The sequence below is a fragment of the Megalobrama amblycephala genome, linkage group LG16 (assembly GCF_018812025.1).
Source record: "Megalobrama amblycephala isolate DHTTF-2021 linkage group LG16, ASM1881202v1, whole genome shotgun sequence".
Taxonomy (NCBI): Eukaryota; Metazoa; Chordata; class Actinopteri; order Cypriniformes; family Xenocyprididae; genus Megalobrama; species Megalobrama amblycephala.
The window spans coordinates 8,444,966-8,471,573 of record NC_063059.1 but is presented as its reverse complement, the minus strand read 5'-3'; the positions used below and the strand labels follow the sequence as shown (position 1 = coordinate 8,471,573).

The following is a 26,608-nucleotide window of genomic DNA, read 5'->3' as shown; positions in this document are numbered from 1 at the left end:
TAAAAATGAAAATAGCGACGGCTCTTGTCTCCGTGAATACAGTAAGAAATGATGGTAACTTTAACCACATTTAACAGTACATCAGCAACATGCTAACGAAACATTTAGAAAGACAATTCACAAATATCACTAAAAATATCATGTTGTCATGGATCATGTCAGTTATTATTGCTCCATCTGCCATTTTTCACTATTGTTCTTGTTTGCTTACCTAGTCTGTTGATTCAGCTGTGCACATCCAGACGTTAATACTGGCTGCCCTTGTGTAATGCCTCGATCATGAGCTGGCATATGCAAATATTGGGGGCGTACACCCCGACTGTTACGTAACAGTCGGTGTTATGTTGAGATTCGCCTGTTCTTCGGAGGTCTTTTAAACAAATGAGATTTATATAGGAAGGAGGAAACAATGGAGTTTGAAACTCACTGTATGTCTTTTCCATGTACTGAACTCTTGTTATTCAACTATGCCAATATAAATTAAATATTTAATTCTAGGGCACCTTTAAATTTTTATAATTCTAGTATATCACATTATCGGTGTATAACACATATTTTAATGTTTTTGAAAGAAATCTTATATGTTTAAAAAAGCTGCATTCATTCGATCAAAAATACAGTAAAAAGGTGATATATTACTACAATTTAAAATAACTGCTTTCTATTTTAATATATTCATAATTAGTTTTTTTGTATTTGTATTTTTTAAGTATGCTTTCTATAGGGTTTTAGGGGGTTTTACAGATTTAAAACCAACCATAATCAGAATGTTTGAAGAATATCACAGAATCTCCCCAAACTCCAGTGTCATTTAACTTTACTTTCTTCTGTTAAAAAGCAAACACCTCTCTTCCTCGCTCTCTCTCTTTCTTTTTGTAGTGTCATGTTCTACAAACCAGTGCATCAGAGCAATCCTGACAGAGGTAGTTATATCAATGTGATATTTATCACCTCAGATAAAGAAGAAATTAGTGTGAGAATGAGGTCGTACATCACTGCAGGTTAGATTAGGTGTCAAAAGAAAAATCAATGACAAGACCATGTTTGCCTTCCTCAGACGCAGCAGAAAGTGTCGAGAGGCAAAGTCGCCTCGGGTCGACAACGCAACCGTGACACTTTGCTTCAAGTCCCTATTCAGTAACACTGCGAAGTTGACACAATGTTGATTCGCAACACTTTATGTACACTTTTCATACTTTGTTCGACTCAGTGACCTCGTTTACACCTGTTTCAATGATTTCATTCCAGCCCTCCTAGTGTGTGCATGGATCTTTCCTACAGTCTTCAGTGCAGATGTGACCCTCGATCAGCCCTACTTGTGTGCGTCGGTGAAAGGGAACGGAACAGATGGGAATCCGATTGAAGAGATGAGATGCTCCTAATTACCTAATGAGCAAAGGGATCGGCTTGATTTGTCGCTTTAGCACTCTTGTTAGGTTAAGTGGAGGGAATCGACTAAGGAGCCGTCGTGGCTCAATCTATCCTGATCTTTTGCTCAAATGTTTGCAATACTGGAACTCAGAGGTTAAGTCGAGCGAAAAGACACATTTTCTAAAATGTGTAGTATGTTGGAGATCCTGTTAAACTTCTAGAATGAGACAACTATATTTTGTTTAGTATTATTTTTCATTGTCATCATCATCTTTTTCTTTTCTTTTTCTTTCCTTTTCTTTTTGTTCCAAACCTGTTTTTTTTTGGTGAAACACAAAAATATCATTAACCATCATAAAAATCAAATAAAACTCTATATTTTTATGTAAACTATATTTAAGTCATAACTATATGTAATAGAATGATCTATGAAGTTTCTTTAGTTGCTTAAAAAATTACATCATATTGATTTAGAACCAAATTCTTTCCTGAAACAAATTATTAGTAAGAGTTCCAGTCAAAATGAGTTCAAATGATGCAACACCTGTGTCTTTTACCCTTCTCATTCAGATAAAATATGACTTTTGCTAACAAACCATCGCTCAGGATTCTGCTCTGGGTTTAAAAGCAGCTGTTAATTAGTGGTCTTTTAATGAGGCATATAACAAACCATATGTTAATCCAGGCATCCAGTATGTCCTGAATGTATGTGTAACTAAGTACACACTTAAAGGAGAGTTATCAGCCTCTGTCACTATAAAGAAGTGTGTGTCCGTTTAATCCATGCTTTGAAGTGTGCCTCGTTACATACGGAGGCCGTTCTCGGCATGTGCGCCGTGTTTTCCTCATCCTTTCTGCCGTATATTGACCATGTTGCACATTATAAATCAAAGGCGGCAAGGTTCTCCTGCAAGTGGCTAATGAAAGCTCATTTTTAACGTCACTAAATGGTCCTGACAAAAAGTCTAATGAGGAAATCAATAATTCAGCGATTGTTGTCCTGCTTATACTAATAGATCCAGGTTGTTGGGGCTGGGATCCAGTGAAGAGGGGGCCATTTTTTATTGTGCAGTTTCTGCACATCAGCGTGTTTTAAAAGGTTTTTTTTCCCCACCGCGGACCCCTGATTGATAATCTGTTGTGGATTTGCGACTGATGCGAGGATTTTGGTCGGATTCAGGTTATGGGCATTCAAGAAGTGCTGTTGCCATTAATATGAATTTAATCCATTCTGTGTGAAATTAGGTGAAGAATACCTGTCAACTCCCTTTTAATTATAGAGGCACAGATTGATGTTAGAAAGATAACACTTTAAAACTGCTTTTCTGTATTTATCTTTTATTGTACAATATCACTGAAAAGCAATTTTTTTAATACACTCTTAAAAATAAAGTTTCCAAATAGAAGTTTTCACAGCAATGCCATAGAAGGACCAATTTTGGTTCCCCAAAGAACCTTTCAATTATCAGTTATTAAAGGCAATTTACAATCTGCAGTTTGTAACGGCCCATGTAATTACGTCGCCTGTCAATGACTCGTATCCACATTACCCTCGATTTCCGGTTTTACTTCTGCAGAAACCATGGAAACACCAAAGACTCTTTAATTATATTATGTGTTTATTTACAAACCCGATTCCAAAAAAGTTGGGACACTGTACAAATTGTGAATAAAAAAGGAATGCAATAATTTATAAATCCCATAAACTTATATTTTATTCACAATAGAATATAGATAACATATCAAATGTTGAAAGTGAGACATTTTGAAATGTCATGCCAAATATTGGCTCATTTTGGATTTCATGAGAGCTACACATTCCAAAAAAGTTGGGACAGGTAAGAGGCCGGAAAACTTAAATGTACATATAAGGAACAGCTGGAGGACCAATTTGCAACTTATTAGGTCAACTGGCAACATGATTGGGTATAAAAAGAGCCTCTCAGAGTGGCAGTGTCTCTCAGAAATCAAGATGGGCAGAGGATCACCAATTCCCCCAATGCTGCAGCGAAAAATGGTGGAGCAATATCAGAAAGGAGTTTCTCAGAGAAAAATTGCAAAGAGTTTGAAGTTATCATCATCTACAGTGCATAATATCATCCAAAGATTCAGAGAATCTGGAACAATCTTTGTGTGTAAGGGTCAAGGTCGGAAAACCATACTGGATGCCCGTGATCTTCGGGCACTGCATCACATACAGGAATGCTACTGTAATGGAAATCACAACATGGGCTCAGGAATACTTCCAGAAAACATTGTCGGTAATCCACCGTGCCATTCGCCATTGCCGGCTAAAACTCTATAGGTCAAAAAAGAAGCCATATCTAAACATGATCCAGAAGCGCAGGTGTTTTCTCTGGGCCAAGGCTCATTTAAAATGGACTGTGGCAAAGTGGAAAACTGTTCTGTGGTCAGACGAATCACAATTTGAAGTTCTTTTTGGAAAACTGGGACGCCATGTCATCCGGACTAAAGAGGACAAGGACACCATCAATGCTGAAAGGTATATCCAAGTTCTAGAACAACATATGCTCCCATCCAGACATCGTCTCTTTCAGGGAAGACCTTGCATTTTCCAACATGACAATGCCAGACCACATACTGCATCAATTACAACATCATGGCTGCGTAGAAGAAGGATCCGGGTACTGAAATGGCCAGCCTGCAGTCCAGATCTTTCACCCATAGAAAACATTTGGCGCATCATAAAGAGGAAGATGCGACAAAGACCTAAGACAGTTGAGCAACTAGAAGCCTGTATTAGACAAGAATGGGACAATCCTATTCCTAAACTTGAGCAACTTGTCTCCTCAGTCCCCAGACGTTTGCAGACTGTTATAAAAAAGAAGAGGGGATGCCACACAGTGGTAAACATGGCCTTGTCCCAACTTTTTTGAGATGTGTTGATGCCATAAAATTTAAAATCAACTTATTTTTCCCTTAAAATGATACATTTTCTTAGTTTAAACATTTGATATGTCATCTATGTTGTATTCTGAATAAAATATTGAAATTTGAAACTTCCACATCATTGCATTCTGTTTTTATTCACAATTTGTACAGTGTCCCAACTTTTTTGGAATCGGGTTTATAGACAGGTGAGCAACTGTTTGGATATCTTTATCGACAGAAAACAAATCATTATATAGATCAAAACGATTAGTCTTATTGTTTGAATCTCTTGTTTTCTTGATTTACCATGAGTAACAAGTTTGTACAATGCCTCAGAGACTTGTCAAGTGGCTAATCAAGTAACAGTAATACAGCATTTTCTCTGCCATACAATATACTTTATAGTTGACTATAAAAAGGTGTTAAAACCCCTTCCCATTTCATGCTGTCAGCAATGGCACCACATGGAAGAGAAATGTCACAAGACCTGAGAAAGAAAATAATTTCTTCACCCCAGATAGGTGAAGGCTACAAGAAGATCAGCAAAGCTTTACTTATCAGTCAGAATACTGTACCAAAAGTGGTACAAAAATTTTAAAAGATGCAACTGCAACATCTCATAGAGACGTCCAGGTCGACTACAGAAGTTAACACCTCAACAGGAGCGTCTTCTGATGAGAAGGGTTGATGAAAATCAGCATGCAAGTTCACTGCAGTTATCTAAAGAAGTAGAAAGCCAAACTGGGGTGACTATTTCCCGTGACACAATACGGCGTACACTGCAGAGGAATGGCATGCATGGGTGCCGTCCACGAAAGAAGCCTCTCCTAAAACCCAGGCACAAAAAAGCCCGTCTAGAGTTTGCCAGGGCCCATGCTGACAAAGTTGAAGACTACTGAGTCTCTATACTCTGGAGTGATGAGACCAAGATAAATGTTTTTGGAACTGATGGCTTCAAAACTGTATGGCGTCGTAAAGGTGAGGAATACAAAGAAAAATGCATGGTGCCTACAGTAAAACATGGTGGTGGCAGTGTCCTTATGTGGGGCTGCATGAGTGCTGCTGGTGTCTGGAGCTGCATTTCATTGATGGCATCATGAATTCACAGATGTACTGCTCTATACTGAGAGAGAAGATGCTACCATCACTCTGTGCCCTTGGTTGTCGTGCACTTTTCCAACATGACAATGATCCACTGTTGGATTTCTGAAGAAGAACAGGGTGAAAGTGATTCAGTGGCTCCTGATCTGAACCCAATTCTTGAAGAATGGAAAAAGATAGATGTTGCAAAATGTCACCAACTTGTTCATTCAATGCCTAGAAGACTTTGTGCTGTCATTAAAAATCATGGAGGCCATACAAAGTACTAGATGTAGTAGTTTTTGTTGTGGGGTGTACTCATTTTTGCATCACCCTAATTTGAGTAAAACTGAAAAATGTGTAATCTACAATAAGTTAAAACTTAGTTACTTAAACTTAGTCTTGTCAACATTTTGGAAATTGTTTTTGTTCATTGAGATATTGTTTAAAATGTTACTTTGTGTACTCATTTATGCTGAGCACTGTAACTTTCAACACACTCAAATGTATTTTAGTATGATTGTTTTGAAGTAAAACTGTATGTCTAATTCAGCACTTGTAGCTATTTCATTAAAATGGAATAAAATAATGTGAATTTAAGTGATCAAAAGTAACTGTAACATAGTTAAAGTTCCTTAATGGAAGAAGGAAGCGAGAAGCGGCAACTATAATCGTAAAATAAACAAAACGACAAAACGACAAAACGAAAGGGGCGGCAGCAGCCCACAGTGGAATATATGCATAATAAGAGTTCCAGAACTCCTCCATGGGGCTCAAGGCCGGTGTGTTGTCTCTCATTAGTATTTGCTCCTCCAGCCTCATTCTGCACCTCATACCTACAGTAGCATTACTGTAAACAGTTAATGCACTTTATAAAACAGTTAATGGCCAATAGCTGTATTTTACTCACGATGTTGTGAATCGTGAATAAAACAATGGTAGCAACATAAACATATGTTTGTTCTCATTGATACTATTCACTGAAGCTTGTATTACCTGCATCTTAATAGCATTTTCCTTCAGGTCAGTCCTATGTTCATATTAAAAAAAAATCGATTTGAATGTAAGCTGCGATATCTTGTCCTTTTAAGGGTTTTATTTTAATAATCTAAAGAACTTTTTTCTTTTTGTGCAATAGAAAGATTACATTAATTTTAAAGCTTCTTTATGGCACCATCAATGCCAATGAAGAACCTTTATTTTTAAGAGTGTACCATACTAACAATCACCAAGGACCCTTTTTATTATTTTCATTCCAATTTCTGACTACTTCTCTTTTTCATTTATCCTTTAAACAGATCCCATTATTATGCTTTGGATTGTGTAATTCTCTAAATCTCTATATCCATGGTGTTTGGTCTCTGCTATAGAAGGTTCAGGTGTGTGTGTCTGCTGGTAATGAAAACAGATGGTGGTTTGTTCTGGTGAGGTCACTGATCATGATCCTGGTCCCAGAGAGACTTTGTGTGGGGTGGGGGACAGGGGTCCGGCTCCACAACCCACTCTTAATTGAAGGGGCAGCTAGATTACCCTCTCTGAACCCTAGCTGGGCTCTGTAATGGTAGGGGTTTGCGCCATGTGCTTCAGTTTTTGAGTCATCCTGGTTCATTTCAATGCCAAGATGGGGACCAGACAGTCATTGTGAATTACTTTAGGTGATGCATTTATTGTAAATTCATTCATTTTGATTTTGAACCTACAGTTTTGCAGTTACTTGTTTGATGCACTGATATTAAAATTCTGGCTGATACAGATAAACTGTTAATTATTTTTGTGTTATAACATGTCCTAATAACTGATAAATGACTGATTTGATTTGATTTGACTGAAACAATCATTTTAAATTCTACAAATAAATTTAGGCATTACAAAAAAAAAAAAAAAAAAAAAAACTTTTTAAAGGGATAGTTCACCTAAAAATGTTGTCATCATTTACTCATTCTCATGTTGTTCCAAACCTGTATGAGTTTCTTTCTTCTGTTGAACACAAAAGAAGATATTTTAAAGAATGTTAACCAGACAGTTGACGGCACCCATTGATTTCCATAGTATTTGTTTCCTACGCCACACCACTCCCCTAATGATTGATAATGATCTATAAATAATACATTATCCATAAAAAACTGATATAACTTGTTTGTTTCAGGATGAAGAATAAGCTTTGGTACTTCGAGTTTGGCACCTCAGAGACCTTCTCCGCAACTTGCAAGAAGCTGCATGATTATCTTGAGGTGGAGGTAATGAGAATAAGTGAGAAACCACATGCCTTATCGCCTTTCTAACACTTAAACACCCCCTGCAGAACCACTGGAAAGAACTGTGGCATATTGTTTTAATAGAAAAGATTGCATTTTGCCAAAATGTCTTTCAGGATTTTGTTGTATTTGTATTATAACAAACAGCAATTTATATTCCAGTGTGCTTGTGCTAATACAACAAATGTAGATTTATTTATTCATTATTGATTGATCGATTCATTGAATCATTCACTGTATTATAGTTGTAATTTAAATGAATATACTGTACATAAATGCACCTTGCATTCTTTTCCATGTTTTTATAGTGTGATGGCATCACCCTGAACCTCAGCAACATCTCACTGGAGGGCATCGCCGTCCTGAATATTCCCAGCATGCACGGTGGTTCCAACCTATGGGGAGAGAGCAAGAAACGGAGGGGTCACCGTAGAACGGGGAAGAAGTCTTTTCAGAAAAAAAGACCACAATTGTTGACCCCAAACAACTAATTTTTGCTGTCCAAGGTATACAAACACATACTCACATATCACAAATCGTGTTGTACTTATACAGGGCTAAGTCAGATGAATGAGATGTTGTGTTCTGATTCCCATACAGTTTTATACAAATTTATTTATTTACTTTACTTTTTCAAACTTTTTCAATCATTTGTTTTATTAGGGCCCTGAGCACCGATGGTGTGAGGACCCTATTGTAATTGCTTGGCCAATTCTTCTTCTTCTCAAAAATGAATCGGATTTTTGAGGGCCTAAACGTGGTCGAAAACTCATGAAACTTTGCACCCGCGTCAGAAGTGCTGAAAATTTACATCTGATATGGGTTTTAGAATTAGGTATGGACAAAATGGCTCGATAGTGCCACCTACAAAATTTCAACGTTTCACATACAGGTATGGAAATTTTGTAGACAGATGTAACAGCCCAATACCTACAAAAAAAGCCTGGGTGCAAAATCTGTAAACCCAACAGGAAGTGTGATATTTTGAATTTTCTCAGTTTTGGCAGTTTTTGCCATTTCCACATGTTCTACTTTAACGAACTCCTCCTAGAGCTTTTATCAGATCAATGTCATTATTTGGTCAGTCTAATCTTAAAGGCCTTTGAGACGTTAAATTGCGAAGATATAGGGTTTTCCCTGAAGGGCGTGTCCGAGGCGGCCTGACAAAAGTTCGATGTTTCACCTTAGGAAGTTGTTGTAACTCGGGCATACAATGTCCGGATCTGCCCCAAACTTCACATGTTTTATTAGAGTCCTGACCTGAAGACATCTTCATAACAATATTCAGATACAGTCATAGCGCCACCTGTGGGTAACAGGAAATTACATGTTTTACACTGTGATTAACTCCTCGTAGAGATTTAACCAGATCAACATCATATTTGGTCAGTCTAATCTAAAGGCCTTAATGATGTTAAATTGCAAAGATCTTGAGTTTTTGCTGAAGGGCGTGTCTGTGGCGGCCTGACAAAGTCTGATGTTTTGCCATGAAAGAGGAAGCTGTTGTAAGTCAGGCATACAATGTCCGATCTGCTCCAAACTTCACATGTTTGATAATAGTCCTGGCCTGAAGACATCTACATGGCAATATTCAGTAACAGTCAAAGTGACACCTGTTGGCAGCAGGAAGTGTGGCACTTTGAAATGACTTTGCCATATTTCCCTTGTATTTACTCTCTTACATGCATGTCGCCCACTGTTCACTGTTTTCCTAAGGCCAACGGGTGGCGGTGAGCCTGGGTGCATGGACCCTTTCATCACTGCTTGCAGCTTTAATTAGTTTTAGTTTTATTAAATAATTTATTTTAACTGAGGGTCTAGTCAAAATTATTTTCTGTGGAAATCACCATTATGCTACAAATGCTATCAGTAAAGCTTAAATGATTAGTTCACTTCTGAATGAAAATTTCCTGATAATTTACTCACCCCCATATCATCCAAGATGTTGCTGTCTTTCTTTCTTCAGTCGAAAAGAAATTAAGGTTTTTGAGGAAAACATTCCAGGATTATTCTCCATATAGTGGACTTCAGTGGGGTTCACCGGGTTGAAGGTCCATATTGCAGTTTCAGCAGCTTCAAAGGGCTCTACGCGATCCCAGACAAGGAATAAGGGTCTTATCTAACGAAACGATCATCATTTTCATTTTCTAAAAAAAATAAAAATGTATATACTTTTTAACGACAAATGCTCTACTTGCACTGCTCTGCGATGCGCCACGCGTTACGTTGAAAGGTCATGCGTGACGTAGACGGAAGTACCGCGGTAGGGTGAAAAACTCCATCTAATTTTCTCCGCCTACTTCAAAATTGTCTGATATCGTTGTTTTACCTTTTTTTTTTTGTAAAGGGCCGTTTGGCTTAATCTTTGCACATTCGCTTTGAAGACACTGGATTGGTACTTCCGCCTACGGCACACATGACCTTTGTAACATGATTACGTCATACGTGCGGATCACAGAGCTAGTGCAAGACATTTGTGGTGAAAAAGCATATACATTTTTTTTTAGAAAATGCCTGATCGTTTTGCTAGATAAGACCCTTTTGCCTCGTCTGGGATTGTGTAGAGCTCTTTGAAGCTGCACTGAAACTGCAGTTTGGACCTTCAACCCGGTGAACCCCACTGAAGTCCACTATATGGAGAAAAATCCTGGAATGTTTTCCTCAAAAACCTTAATTTCTTTTCGACTGAAGAAAGAAAGACATGAACATCTTGGATGATATGGGGGTGAATAAATTATGAGGAAATTTTCATTCAGAAGTGAAATAATTGTTTAATTTGTATTGAACCTGGAAGATTTCTTTAAGGGTCACCTTAACATTACTGGTTTGCAAAGTTCTTGTCTTCATACCTGATTAATCAGAAGCAACTTCAGAGAAACTTTTCTTTCATGATGAATATTTCACCAGTGACACATTGAATCATGGCGAGTGGCTTTTGTTTGGGTTGAAGGGGCGCAGTTTTAATGTCAGTGTTTGGGATTGTCAGTGGCTCTGTAATGGCTTGTGCTAGCGTTGGTGGACAGACCTGTCTAATCAAAGCAGACTCAACTATACCATGGTAAAACAAGGCTGATTGGGATTTCAATAACTGTACTTTCTAAAGCAGAAGGCTTTGTGTCACGTACATCGTACATCTACTGTTGCCACTAGCTGTGCTCAAGGGTACTGAAATGACTGCCATAATCAATCATGCAAATTCTTGTTTTTCATACTATAAAGTTTGCACAATTTCAAGCTAAGTTGTGCATTTTGTTTAAGGTACTTAGTAGCAATTTAATCAAAGCGCTGTTTAAGGTATTTAGTAGCAATTCAATATAAACAGTGTGAGATATAAAGTTATAACGTGAGATATAAAGTCAAATTTTGTTGAGAAATAGTCATTTTGTGAGATATAAACTCCCATTTTTTAGATATAAAGTCACATTGCGATATATAAAATCATAATTTTAGACATAAAAAGCCGAAATTGTGAGTGTACATGTATGTGAGTATAATATTATCACATTTATCTTTTTGAAGCGGAAATGGGCTTCTGTAGTTCACAGACACAAATATGTACATATTTAAAGGGTTAGTTCACCCAAAAATGAAATTTCTGTTGTTAAGTACTCACCTTCATGTCTTCACTCACATTCATCTTTGGAACACAAATTATTGATGAAATCCGAGGGTTTCTGAGCCGGCATTCTGACATAGAACACGGAAGTGCTGCACTGTGTTCACTGCGACAATTGCGTAGGAGACTGACATAGAAGAGAAGAAATTGTTGAATAAGGTTATTTTTGTTTTGTTTTAGAGCATAGAAAGTATTCTCGTCACTTCAGAACATTAAGGTTGAACCACTGTAGTCACATTTACTGTTTTAACGATGTCTCTACTACCTTTCTGGACCTCAAAAGGTGCAATGTGGGGTTCAGAAAATCTTAAAAGCATAGTTCACCCAAAAATGAAAATTACTGCCCTCAAGCCATCCTAAGTGTATATGACTCTTACAATAAGTTATTATGGATATTTTTCTTACACAAACGCATCGCTTCGCTTCATAAGGCCTTTATTAACCTCCCGGAACTGTGTGGATTATTTTTGTTACACGTGTGGATGGTTGCACTTTTTTGGGCTTCAAAATCTCATCCTTTATTTACTGCCATTAAGAGCCAGGAAATTATTTAATATAACTCCAATTGTATTTAGCTGACAGAAGAATGTCATATACACCTAGGACGGCTTGAGGGTGGGTAAATCATGAGGTAATTTTCATTTTTAGGTGAACTAACCCTTTAATTTGTGTTCTGAAGATGAACGAGAGTGAGAAATTAATGACAGAAATTTCATTTTTGGGTAAACTAACCCTTTAAGTACATACCACTCTATTTTATTGTATAATGTATTTTCCAAAAACCTGCCTATACGTTTAAAATCAAACCAAACTCTGTTTCATCTCCTTACATGTCGGCCAGACCAACACACTGTCATTACAAAACCTAACTATTTTACATTTTGGCGAATTGGCTAAATCCTGTCAAAGCTCAAAGAACATTAAAGACTTGCTGTTAAGATAAACACTTAGATGTTCCCTCCACGGAGGATCATCAAGGCAGAACGTCATTCACTAATCTAGAAATGTGTACGCCGGTTGTCACCACGTTGGGGAAAATCATGTATCTTGCCCGCTTTGAGAGCATTGATTGTAGTTTTACAGAATCTCTTTGGGCCATTATCATGGGAATGTTTCGGATCACAAAGAGCAGAATGAAGGGTGAAACGTCTGAGCCTGTTTGAGTCTTACAATCACAGTATTTGATGTTCCCTGATGAGAAATCACCCATTTGAAAGAGTCTGTCAGTTAGACTTTCTTGTTTACAGAGGTTAAAGTGTTTACTTGCCTGGCCCAGCTGCTTTCTTTTCAGTCAATAGGGGTGAAAATGAAATATAACCTCTAGTATGAGTATACTTATTCATATTTTGTACAGTATATCAATATCTGTACATTTACACACCATAACTCCATACTATCTCATTCATTAAACTCTTTAATCTGTCCACCTCAGTTAAACCCCAAGTACCAATCCATTATCTCAGTTGTCGTTAGTCTATGGCCATCTTTCCAGTTCATCCAGCCCCTTGCACTCTTTAATTTCAGTCAATACAAGTCAGACTCTGATAAATGCACCCATTTGTATCATGCATGTTTGCTCTAATATCCTGCTGCATCTCTGCTGCATCTCACAGTTGGGCTGAAGCAGAAACGGAGCGCTTCGAGAATAAAACCGGCTTCCGAAAAAGAGAGCAGGAAAGAAAAAACCCTTACGCTCCATTCTATTCCATTTACTCTGGGAATAAAGATCAATTGATCGGTGCAAAGGCGACCGCGAGCCCAGGTTCGGACCAGAGAAGGCACTTAGCCCGGGCGCCTTGCCGGTGGTTTTGAAAGCCTTCACAGATACGGCTTCATCTGAAGGAGCTCTGAAGGTGAGAGGCCTGTGCTTGTCAGATTAGTCGAGGGAGCATTAGCTGGATGGTAAACAGGGAGTGCATTAGCCCCAGAGGCCCGGCTCTCAGATGGGGTAGAGTCTGACCTTTCGGGAGCAGTTGAGTGGCCCCGCTGGTGACGCTAGGAGACAGGCCTCCTCAGGTGGAAGGGAATGGAGGCGGGCTGAATTATTCAGCATGGACGTGGGCTGCACTGGGGCTACTGATGTCCCCTGACACACTGTGTGAAAGCCCCCCCAACCCCCCTCGTGCGTACCTCAGCCTTCCCTGCGCCTGTCGCTCCATGTGCGTCATGAGCAACACGGGCTGTTCAATCACACAGGAAAAAAAAAATAGGTGACAAGAAAACACCATTATCAGGTGCACACGGCTTGTCTATGTGTGTTCATGTGCAAAAGAAAGAGAGGTTTGTGTTGAAACGTGAAGGAGATTTTAAATGTTTCAGTGTTTATTCCAGCTTAACATGCAGAGACTTTTAGAAATGGGTTTGACAGTTGATTTTCTCCCTGAAAAGTGTAAACAGTGTTCTGTGGTACTTTCAAAAATGGCTTTGTTTAAGCCTCCCCTACAGCCCAGTATAGCAACATTGGCTCAACCAGTGGTGTCACGTGTCAGTTCGGAGCGGACCGATATATTTGATTGGCAGTTTGATTGGAGTGTTCAGGAAAACCACAATTATTTTCCCAATTTCATTTGGTTTTCTAGTAGTGCTGAATTACACTCTTCATTTTTAAGTATATATTTTTATATGTGGGGTTAAAGGTGCAGTAAGATTTCTGAGAATCACTGTTGATATTTGAAATCAACAAAAACAAATACATTCATTGCTCTGCCCCCAAAATGGATGAACATGCAATGCAAAAATCTTTATCATAGCAGAAGCGAAGCAAATTGTAATTTCTTGTAAACAGGGTTTCATCTGTGTTAAAATAATCTCTTAAATTCTCAATTGAAATAGATGACAGTTCCCACCCAGAGCATGTGAAGCAGTAGGTAGAGAGTGTTCTCCGCTCCCTCAGGCATTTAGAAATCCCCTCTCAGCCTGACTCTGACGGTGTCCTCTGTGTGAGCTCTCAGCCTCAGGAGTCATGCAAGCCTGACCCTTTTAGAGAGCAGAGCCACAGTGGTCAAAGGACTGTGTACACACACACACACACACACAACACATGCAGTTCTTACTTCTCACACTTTTTCAAATCCCAGCAAGGCCTCGTTCACAGCCTGTCTCCTTGACAACAGCGGAACACAGGGTTGGTACAACAATTCCAGGCATTTGTGTTACCCCATTAACTGTAGTTGCCAGATGACTGCAACCAACACTGTTTTTTTGTGTTTTTCTTTTGCGTATTTAAGAAATATATCCCTGCATTGCCCTTAGGTACATGAAGAATGGGGTTTTGCACACAGGTGACATTTAGCTTGATTATGTGAATGGACTTCTCTTCTTCTTATTCCGCAAACTCCTCGAGGGAGCTTAGGGCCTCAGAATGGACTTTCAGTGTAACTCATTTATGTTCATAAAACAAATAATTCTGACCCTGTCTTCTGATTGGTCAGTAGTGTTCCAGCCATGCTAAAATACATTTTGTAGTAACAGCTTTGATGCAAAACACCTGTTCACCATATCACTGCTTAGCACCCATAGGGTATCTATGACTGTAACAATATAGAATTTATTGAATTAAAAGAATGTAAGATGCAGAATAGATGCAAGGTACAGAATATAATGAAGTAAGATAGAAAAATCCATGCAAGATAAAGAATAGAGTACAAAAGATGTAGTAGTAAGTAGAAGTAATGTGTGAAAGATATAGAATTGAATAGAATTAAAATGTAAGATACAGAATATAACAAATGTAAGAATAGATTACATAGAGTAGATGAAGATTATTAATGTATGAAAGATATAGAATAGAATAGAATTAAAATGTAAGATACAGAATAGAACTAACGTAAGAATGGATTAGATAGATTATATAAAGATTAGTAATGTATGAAAGATATAGAATAGAATAGAATAGAATTAAAATGTAAGATACAGAATAGAACAAATGTAAGAATGGATTAGATAGATTATATAAAGATTAGTAATGTATGAAAGATATAGAATAGAATAAAATAGAATAGAATAGAATAGAATTAAAATGTAAGATACAGAATAGAACAAATGTAAGAATGGATTAGATAGAGTATATAAAGATTAGTAATGTATGAAAGATATAGAATAGAATTCAAATGTAAGATACAGAATAGAACAAATGTAAGAATGGATTAGATAGAGTATATAAAGATTAGTAATGTATGAAAGATATAGAATGGAATAGAATAGAATAGAATTAAAATGTAACAGAATAGAACAAATGTAAGAATGGATTAGATAGAGTATATAAAGATTAGTAATGTATGAAAGATATAGAATAGAATTCAAATGTAAGATACAGAATAGAACAAATGTAAGAATAGATTAGATGGAGTAGATGAAGATTATGTATGAAAGATATAGAATAGAATTGAATAGAATATAATTAAAATGTAAGATACAGAATAGAGCAAATGTGAGAATAAATTAGATATAGTAGATAAAGATTAGTAATGTATGAACATATAGAATAGAATAGAATAGAATTAAAATGTAAGATACAGAATAGAACAAATGTAAGAATGGATTAGATAGAGTATATAAAGATTAGTAATGTATGAAAGATATAGAATGGAATAGAATAGAATAGAATTAAAATGTAACAGAATAGAACAAATGTAAGAATGGATTAGATAGAGTATATAAAGATTAGTAATGTATGAAAGATATAGAATAGAATTCAAATGTAAGATACAGAATAGAACAAATGTAAGAATAGATTAGATGGAGTAGATGAAGATTATGTATGAAAGATATAGAATAGAATTGAATAGAATATAATTAAAATGTAAGATACAGAATAGAGCAAATGTGAGAATAAATTAGATATAGTAGATAAAGATTAGTAATGTATGAACATATAGAATAGAATAGAATAGAATTAAAATGTAAGATACAGAATAGAACAAATGTAAGAATATAAAGAATAAGATAAAACATGTAAGCTATATAATGTAATACGTGTAGGAAAATAGATTAGATTTAAGAAATAGAATATGATATCAAATATGTAAGCTTTAGAATGGAATAAATTTAAGAAATGCAATAAGATAAGATCTAAAATATGTAAACTATATAATGGAATAAATGTAAGAGAATAAAGGTAAGATTATAGATTGGTTGTAAGAAATAGAATATATAAACTATAGAATAGAATAGAATAGAATAGAATAGAATAGAATAAATATCAAATATAGAATATAATACATGTAAGGAATAGAATTAGATATAAAAATAATAGAAATAGAGTAGAAATATAATAAATGTAAGGAATAAAATAAAATAAGATATGGAATGGAATAAGATGAAATGTGCAAGCTATAGAATATAATGGAATAAATCAAAGATATAGAATAGAACAGAACAGAATAGACGTAAGATACATGATACATGTGCACATTAAGCCGTAGTGCTTATGTGAGTAGTGAGGGTTTGAACCTGGCTCACACATATTCCCCTTTCTTCCCCCATCTCACTAAGATTCCCTAAAAAGTGTCAAGAAGGTCAAAACTAAAATATGAAGAGAAAATGAATGATTCCAATGCAACAGTCCTGACTGGACCTTGTGCTAGCGGTCAGAGCTTTGCCAGCTCTCAGTTCTGTTTGTTTGTGTTGTTGACTGTTGCCTGTCTGTGGACTGAATGACACCGTGTGTGTGTGTGTTTGAGGAGGAGGAGAGGAAGACTCATAGGAGCTGTTACTGAACAGATGGTCCCAGCGCCACACTGGACCTCCGACCGAGGAAAAATCAATGCTCATAACTTCAAAACAAAAAAGAAATTAATAAATATGGAGGAACACTAGATTGCTTTGCATCAGTGTCGCATTCTAATTAATAGGTGTTTTGTTTGTGGGTTGTTGGTGTTTTTTTCTCCCCTCCTTTTCTCCAACGGTGACAATTTATGCTTTTTTAGAGCGGAAGGCAGACTGTGAAGATTCCAAATCAAGCTTGTCTGCTTTTTTTCTCTCCTTCTCACACGCTCCCCCTTTTCCGCCCAAACACACCTCCACTGTCTGCTCCTCATCTTCTCTTTTGGACTTTCTCCTCATAATCTTTTCCCCCTGACGTCCCCCCATGGGTCAGGCTTGAGCGTTTGGTAGAAAGCGGATGGTATAACAAGCTAACGCATTTTGACAGGGTTACTGATATTGGTTTTGTGTTTTGGAGGGAGAGGACTGTCTGCATGGGCTCTTCGGTTTTGTGTTATTTCGTGTATGTTAATGATAATGCAAAATAATTCACTTTAGGTATTAGCACATACAGATTTTGACCTTGTGTTACAAATTTGCATTTAATCATTTAACGGATGCTTTTATGAAAAAATGACTTATAAGTGTGAAAAATCACAATTTATCATATACTGTAGGACAAAACAATATTCGATATATAAATAAATTTGTTTATACATCCAAGATTCAAGATGCATTATCTGGATCTAGACAAACTGACAGGTCATTGTAAGTTCAGAGACTTTAACCAGACTTTTATTTAATTTGACGTGAAAAAAATGAGACTGTGAGGAACAGAAGTTCTTAAGATATAGGTCTACTTCTTTGCAACTTCAAAATTTAACGGACTTTTGCAACTCATCAGTTAACTATTTCTGTTCTTTCTGTCGGTAATTTTCTTTCTGTGTCTCCTTCTCTATCGTAGACCCCTCTGATCAGCTGTTTGAGGTGGTGGGGCTGGAGGGGGCAATGGAAATGGGGCAGATCTACACGGGTCTGAAGAGCGCAGGCAGACGTCTGGCCCAGTGTTCCTCCATCATTATCAGGTGTGTTACAGTACATTTCATAATCTTTACAAATGATACACATTAACTTCCAATGTGGTGTTGTGTGTAATTATTCCTTATATACTGAATTTTAAAATGTGAAGGGTTAGATTTGAGTAACTTGATTAAGCGTAGTAAAAAGCTTTACAGTATATTGCCAAAACATTATTATTACTAGATGACATGAAATAATGACATGCCAAATGACATGAGTTGCATTTTGCTAATACCTTTTATCATTATGCTAATTATTTTGTCATTTTATGCATGCAGCTTTTATGATCTTTTTAATGCTCTTTTATTATATTAATAATACACTATAATTCAAATGTTTGCATTTTTTTTTCTAAAGAAATGAATATGTTCATTTCTTCTTTTTTCAACTTTTACTGATCAAAAGTGACAGTAAATGCATTTATAATTTTACAAAAGTTTTTTTTTTTTTTCAAATAATTACTGCTTTTTTAACTTTCTATTCATAAAGGGTTCTGGAAAAATCGCATCATAGTTTCCTCAAAAAATATTAAGCAGCACTATTTTGACTAGAAATAGCATAACTATTTTGATTAGATTATTATCTATTCAACATTGTTTAGATAAGAAATGTTTTTACTGTATTTTTGATCAAATAAATGCAGCCTTGATGAGCATAAGAGACTTCTTTGAAATACATTTAAAAACATTACCAACCCAAAATGTTTGAACGGTAGTCTATTATTTTGTGAGACCACATGGGATATTTGTGTAGTACTTTATAGTGCTATCAAATCGATTAAGTAAGGAATAATTCACGACGGACTGTTGAATTCTTACAAAATAATGCACACCTGACGCGAAGCGGGTGTGAATTATTTTCTAAGAATTCAATGGCCCAGAGTCAATTATTCTGCTTATACTATGGTTACCACACCTCAAGACACTGTTTTGATGGTGTATTTCAAAACATTTGTCAGGTTTTTGTCCTTAAAACACTCATATGTACGTAGTATACGAACATTTACTATGTGCGGAGAGCATTCACTCAGTATCATTATCTCATTTTTGACCAAGGTGGCTTTTAGAGGCTTTTGCAGTGGAAGTCTTCAATTTTTCTTAGGTTTTTTGCACCATACTATTTTTTTTTTCCTTCACTACTTGTCCTATATAGTGTGACAGATGAACTTTCAATTTAGACAAAGTACTAGTGCTATCAAAATGATTAACCTAATATATTGATGTTTACAGGATATACTGTATTTAAATGAAAATGAACAAAATAAAAATGATATATGATATGATATATCTTCATGTTTCAGTATTATATAACTATCTTGCATTGACAGAACCAGTAAACCCCTTCCTATGCAAATAGATGGTGAGCCATGGATGCAAAGCCCATGCACTGTAAGTACTGTATGGTATGCACATTTAATAAAATTACATTTATTAAGAAAATGTATTTTTATATGCCTAAATATCCCTGATATTAGTTGTTTTCACATGTGAATGTTTAATAGTGGAAGTACGTTTTTTTGTTTTCTTTAAGAGCCTTTTCCTTACATTCTTCCTAAAGTGGCTTGAGTTGGTCAGTCTTAGATTTTTTTCCTGATAGTTTGTGTAAAAACCACAGCAACATCTTTCAGAAAAGCTGAAAATATGCTCCAGCCCAAAACATCCTACCTCATTTGCAAGATTCGAAGCTTTGTTTGCTTTTAATTAAAGTTTCCCTTCTCTGAAAGCATCTTTTCTGAAGTGCAGTGTTCATTTACATATACTTCATTTTGTCGATGCCTGGAATCCAAAAAGCATGACATACACAATTAATTGGAAGAAGCACTTGTACCTGTAGATTAAAACTCTGACTAAAGGTAGACAGCAAGAAAACTGTTATTGTTGCAGGTGATCTCCATGGCAACCTATGGCTTCATTGATGCTTAATTAGTGTCAGTAAATGCAAGGAATGCTTTTGAGACACTACAGTCGATATTCAGGTGTTCCAACTTATCCTCAGCAAAAGTGATTATGCTAATCCATTTTTAGGTGGCGCTGTATTGTATTTGTATTAGCGTGTGAGGGTTTGTCTATAAACCAGTGGCAATCAGTGTCAAAATAGATGGAAAATGGACTGAAATTATTTGTTATATATTTATATTAGCTAAAACTATTTATTTTCCACATTTTATATATATATATATATATATATATATATACACACAGGTGCTGGTCATATAATTAGAATATCATCAAAAAAGTTGATTTATTTCACTAATTCCGTTCAAAAAGTGAAACTTGTATATTATATTCATTCATTACAGACAGACTGATATATTTCAAATGTTTATTTCTTTTAATTTTGATGATTATAACTGACAACTAAGGAAAATCCCAAATTCAGTATCTCAGAAAATTAGAATATTGTGAACAGGTTCAATATTGAAGACACCTGGTGCCACACTATAATCAGCTAATTAACTCAAAACACCTGCAAAGGCCTTTAAATGGTCTCTCAGTCTAGTTCTGTAGGCTACACAATCATGGGGAAGACTGCTGACTTGACAGTTGTCCAAAAGACGACCATTGACACCTTGCGCAAGGAGGGAAAGACACAAAAAAAGAGGCTGGCTGTTCACAGAGCTCTGTGTCCAAGCACATTAATAGAGAGGCGAATGGAAGGAAAAGATGTGGTAGAAAAAAGAGTACAAGCAATAGGGATAACCGCACCCTGGAGAGGATTGTGAAACAAAACCCATTCAAAAATGTGGGGGAGATTCACAAAGAGTGGACTGCAGCTGGAGTCAGTGCTTCAAGAACCACTACGCACAGACGTATGCAAGACATGGGTTTCAGCTGTCGCATTCCTTGTGTCAAGCCACTCTTGAACAACAGACAGCGTCAGAAGCGTCTCGCCTGGGCTAAAGATAAAAAGGACTGGACTGCTGCTGAGTGGTCCAAAGTTATGTTCTCTAATGAAAGTAAATTTTGCATTTCCTTTGGAAATCAGGGTCCCAGAGTCTGGAGGAAGAGAAGAGAGGCACACAATCCATGTTGCTTGAGGTCCAGTGTAAAGTTTCCACAGTCAGTGATGGTTTGGGGTGCCATGTCATCTGCTGGTGTTGGTCCACTGTGTGTTCTGAGGTCCAAGGTCAACGCAGCCGTATACCAGGAAGTTTTAGAGCACTTCATGCTTCCTGCTGCTGACCAAACTTTATGGAGATGCAGATTTCATTTTCCAACAGGACTTGGCACCTGCACACAGTGCCAAAGCTACCAGTACCTGGTTTAAGGACCATGGATATCCCTGTTCTTAATTGGCCAGCAAACTTGCCTGACCTTAACTCCATAGAAAATCTATGGGGTATTGTGAAGAGGAAGATGCGATATGCCAGACCCAACAATGCAGAAGACCTGAAGGCCACTATCAAAGCAACCTGGGCTCTCATAACACCTGAGCAGTGCCACAGACTGATCGACTCCATGCCACGCCGCATTGCTGCAGTAATTCAGGCAAAAGGAGTCCCAACTAAGTATTGAGTGCTGTACATGCTCATACTTTTTATGTTCATACTTTTCTGTTGGCCAAGATTTCTAAAAATCCTTTCTTTGTATTGGTCTTAAGTAATATTCTAATTTTCTGAGATACTGAATTTGGGATTTTCCTTAGTTGTCAGTTATAATCATCAAAATTAAAAGAAATAAACATTTGAAATATATCAGTCTGTGTGTAATGAATGAATATAATATACAAGTTTCACTTTTTGAATGGAATTAGTGAAATAAATCAACTTTTTGATGATATTCTAATTATATGACCAGCACCTGTATATACATGGGTCAATGACATGAAAGGTCATTTTTTTTTTGTCTTTTGCCTTAATAATAATAAAAAACAAAGATATGACATCCAAAGTATGTAAGGAAGTACGACTAGATCACTTGTATTCAATCCAAAAGGTTTTCATCATATTTTGCTACATATAACGGTATTTTAAAGATTTTGAAGTGTCAAAAGGTCATTCGGTTTAACCATCCAAAGGCCAATACAGCCATTTCATTTGTGATTAAAATATCTTAAAATGTAATAAATATATATATATTTTTCATTCTGGCATGATTTTATATCATCATATATCAACATAGTGCAAAATGGTATTAAAATTATGCGTAGAAGTCATTGCTTTGTTATGAGAAAAAATGTCTGGAAAAATTAGTTTCATTGATGTCATTCAGAGTAACCTATATAAAGGGACCATTTTGGATCAAGTCATGCAGTCAATATCATGTGACAGGATGTGACATCATTCAGACACCTGCAGAGGACCACAGTAACTAACTCTCTTTTAAGTACATGAAAAATTCATGTTTTCACTTGTTCATACGCATGTCCTAAAACATCAGGTCATTCGGTACAACCGCTATAAAACATGAAAAATGTTATAATATTTTGAAAACTTGTACTAAATATAAAATGTTTGATTGTCCTTTTGCTAGCTAGCTAGATATCAGCCTGTTAGCATTGTTTGAAAATATCGTCATTCGGTAAAACTGAAATTTTGGTTAAACCGAATGATTTTATTGGTGATAAATCTAGTAAAAAATGACAAAAGCAGTGTTAATTGATTATAAAAACCACATAATCTCATTGTTAACTTTAAAATTAATTATATCTCCATTATGTTTTTTTTACACTTTTAAAAACCTTATTCATCAATGACCCATATATATATAATATATATATATATATATATATATATATATATATATATACGAAGTGTATAATAATAAATATAATAATAAAAAAAAAACCTTTCTGAAGACATTACTCAAAGCGTTTTCTTTTTAATTAATTTTTTCCACCTTATTTTGTATTGCATTATTTTCCAATAGAGAATAACTTTATTCTTTACGGAATCAAGTATATTATTCATAAAAATGAGCTACAATCCTCACCTAATGGCACCCAATCTGATCTTGTCTTTCTTAATTGTTCCAGAGAGGCACTAAAAAGGGCATGATTCCAATAAAATTGCATTATATATGAACACTCTCGATTTCACCCCATATGTTAAAAAATGTCATGTTGACTCTCCCTCTTAATTAAACTTAAATGCTCCAAAGGTTTTCTTTTTGAGGTGTTCAGTACCATTTACCTTCTTATCACCATTACTGTCTGAATACTTTCATGAACAAAGCACATGGGTGAATTCAAAGAGAAGAGCTTGATATTTACCATCACCTTTGATGTGGAATTATAATTGACCCATAAATAGGGAATTCAGAATTCGGCACCCAATTAAATGTGACGGGGCAGAGTAAATAAATAAGAATTTAATGACACTCGCATTTCACATTTTAGTCCATTAGTTCACTGCCTGTTTTCAAACATCATTCTTTATACATGTGGTCGTGCCAAGAGAGTCTTGGGCAAGTTGTGTGCCTATATTTGTGTATTACGCCAGTTCTTGATAATTGAACATTTAACTCATATCTTCTCTCATCTGGTTGTCTTTATTAATTTGTACCATATAAACCTAAACATTTTCACATCTCATTTGTTTTCACAGATTCAAATCGTGCATGAGAATCAGGCCCGTATGCTAATGGGCCCTCCACAAAACTCTGGCTGCTTCTCCTTCTTTCGACGCGACCGCAGAGAGAGCAAAGACTGACAACCGACAACACCTGAGATCAACACTGCACCCTACACGAGATCATGCAAATGGTGGAAATGTACCAAAGGAGAAGGTTCCTGAAGGTTGTATTTTAGCAGTGGGGAAATCTCTAGATTTCAGCTGATCATTTCAGCCACCAGTTCTCTGTCTCAGCTGTTTGATTAAACTGCCATTTTACAAGACATGCACTGGGAGGCCAAGGCCATCCCTGGGGAAGTTTATTTGTTCTCAAATGTTTAAAGTGCAGTCGAAAGGTACCAGGTGAAGATACTGGACAGGTATAATGGAATAAGAATCATGGAGATTTATACCGGCTACAAACTGGATGATTTTCAGAGTCATTGGATCGCTGTTCAACTGTGTGGTACCATTTAGTTGCTGTTGTGTGCACATTACACAACAGATCGGTGACAGAGGGTCACATATTACACAACATTTCAATAGGAACAATTGCCAACAGCTCCGTCTGGTCTACAAACTACGTTTTACAACCAAACACGTGCGAGAAGTGATACATGAAATAACATAAAATCACGCACGAGACAGGAGTTCTCTGAATTTATTCCTGTGTGCTGATTTGCATCGAAAAAGATAAAAGGAGAATATGAATGAGAGAAGGTTGCTTGCTGATGTTTTGTCTGTGACTCCTCCCCCTGAACTCTCATTGGCTGTTGCTCATCACTGATGTAATTTCCAGAAAAACACTTTCCACTCTGCATGACTCTTGAGCCACAGACGCGTCCAGATAATTTAGCATTCTAAATATTTCACAGGCATCAGCACTTCTCTTCGATCGCGTCTTTGATTATACACACTAGACGATTGTCACTCATGTGAACAAGCACCGATTTGTTTCAGATTTCAATCATTTGTTGGCTATTTCCACAAAATTGTTGGCGAGTGAAAATCAGAACTATAATCGTGCAGTGTGTACCCAGCATTAAGCCCCAGTCAAACTAGACTTTGAATGTGAGAAATTTCATTGGATGCTGCAACGTCACGGTCTACAGCGTCTTTTTTTATAAACATGAATTCAACACATTCCATATAGTAATACATTAAAAATGTACAACCTACTCAACTTTACTGCAAAAATATCATTCTCTTAATTCAGCCAAGAGGTCAAGCCGTAATGAATCGAACTTTTCACACAAGCTTGCATTTCTGGTCTGACGCATTCGCATGCGTATGAATGGAAGTCAATGGGACGAAAAGTGCAGTTGGACTGCACCTTTAGGCAAAATAGACACTGCAGAAACAAGTTCACTCTAAAAACTGCTGGGTTAAATATGGACAAAACCAGGGATTGGGTTGTTTTCACCCAGCCATTTTTTTTCCAACCAATTTTGGATTTATTTTTTTTTTAGCCAGCAATATAGTAATATAGTAAAAGGTATGTTTTTGCTCACCCCAAATATGGGCAAATTTGTGGGGTATTTTATATTACATCATGTGAAAGAGGGCATAATAGGTGCCTTTTAACCCAACCTGCTGGGTTTGTCCATATTTTACCCAGCTTGGGTTTTTTTAACACAGCATTTTTTAGAGTGTTTGTTACATCTTTTGGAGTCTAAGCCTTATGTGTGGAGTCAGACGGACTCATGAGCAGGAGCCATTTTATTTTGGATATGTTATTTTGGAAGTGGCAGCAGTTCTATATTACTTGGTGCCCAATGTGATACAAGACACGGTCAAAGGAAAAACAAAATAGCTTTTTTAACTTGAAAAAATTGTAATGTGTTAGTCTAGTGTTACATTTTTAATATGCTGGGGTCAAATCCAGAACTTTTCAATATTATATTATATTATATAAAAATACAAATCAACATTACAGCCTGTGGTTTTTCTATGGAAAAGAACTGTACTGTCCAAATTTAGATGTGAACCCATAATTTCTACCCCAGCATTTTTGAAAAACACTTTTTCCTACAATAATCACGCAACTTAATTAAAAGTGTTTTCTAAAACACTAATTAAGTGCCAAACACTAAAAACGGTCAAGTCACTAGTGAAGGAGATCATTTCCAGAAGCATAGACAAACATCTTTATAATATGAACTGAGAAAGCACAAATGGTGGCTTTAGGTTACTGTCAGACAATCCTCATCCAGAGTCAGTAATCGACACACAGTGTTTTAGGCTTTTTAATGCGAATGCCTGCCTGCATTTTATTTTAAGCCAAAGCTGTTTGCTTTATGACCAAGAATCAGATTGAAAGACTGTATTTTGTTGTATTTTGTCTTTACAAGACATGGTTGTCATGGTCACAAGGTGCTTTGCTCATGCATATTCATGTGTTGTGATGCACTGCTGCCAGAGCTAAAGCAAATGTGCGACTGCACCTTTCCTTTTCTTGCGAGATAGCAGCATGCAGTGATGTGAGACACTATTACACATCCTAGTAACTAAATTCTGAAGTTTCTGCCTGGTTTAGTTTCAATGAGTTTAACTCATTTAGCCAGCAGTTCATAATAAGTGCTTTGTGTAATGAACTGACAGTGAACTTGCCTGATGCATGTTGGATTGAGATATGATGTATGACATTTTAATAGATGTCATAATTTATAGACTTTATACTTATACTAAGGATAGAGAGCATGGCGTGTATATGATGCTTACATTGCAAAATCATTAATGTGCAGAGTCAAATACTTGTACATTTGAATTTTTCTAAATATATATTTTAATGTGGGAGGAACAATGAAACCTTTATGAACTTTAGCTTCATTTAAAGTTAACTCTAATATTGATTTTAATTATTTCTTTTTTTAAAAAAGACTGTATATTGTATCAAACTGTTTAATACTCCTTATATATATTAGAGATATTGCAGAAAACACAAAATCTGGTCAAATCAACCATTTTTAACATTTTGACCCATTGAACCCAATTTCTAAAAGTTTGTAAAACCCATTATTTTTGTCAGAAAAACATATATTATGCCAGATTGCCATGGTA

General features: G+C 36.2%; 1 protein-coding gene across 1 annotated transcript in view; it reads left to right on the top strand.

Moving 5' to 3' along the window:
- dgkb (diacylglycerol kinase, beta) overlaps window positions 1–25,037 on the top strand; it is a 70,724-nt gene extending 45,687 nt beyond the window's left edge. Inside the window, 6 exon segments of the mRNA XM_048161659.1 lie at window positions 7,490–7,580; window positions 7,907–8,054; window positions 8,057–8,104; window positions 17,882–18,002; window positions 19,325–19,385; window positions 23,543–25,037. Of these exon segments, the coding sequence (XP_048017616.1) occupies window positions 7,490–7,580; window positions 7,907–8,054; window positions 8,057–8,104; window positions 17,882–18,002; window positions 19,325–19,385; window positions 23,543–23,647 (574 nt within the window). The 3' untranslated portion in view covers window positions 23,648–25,037.
- The last annotated feature ends 1,571 nt before the right edge of the window (window positions 25,038–26,608 follow it).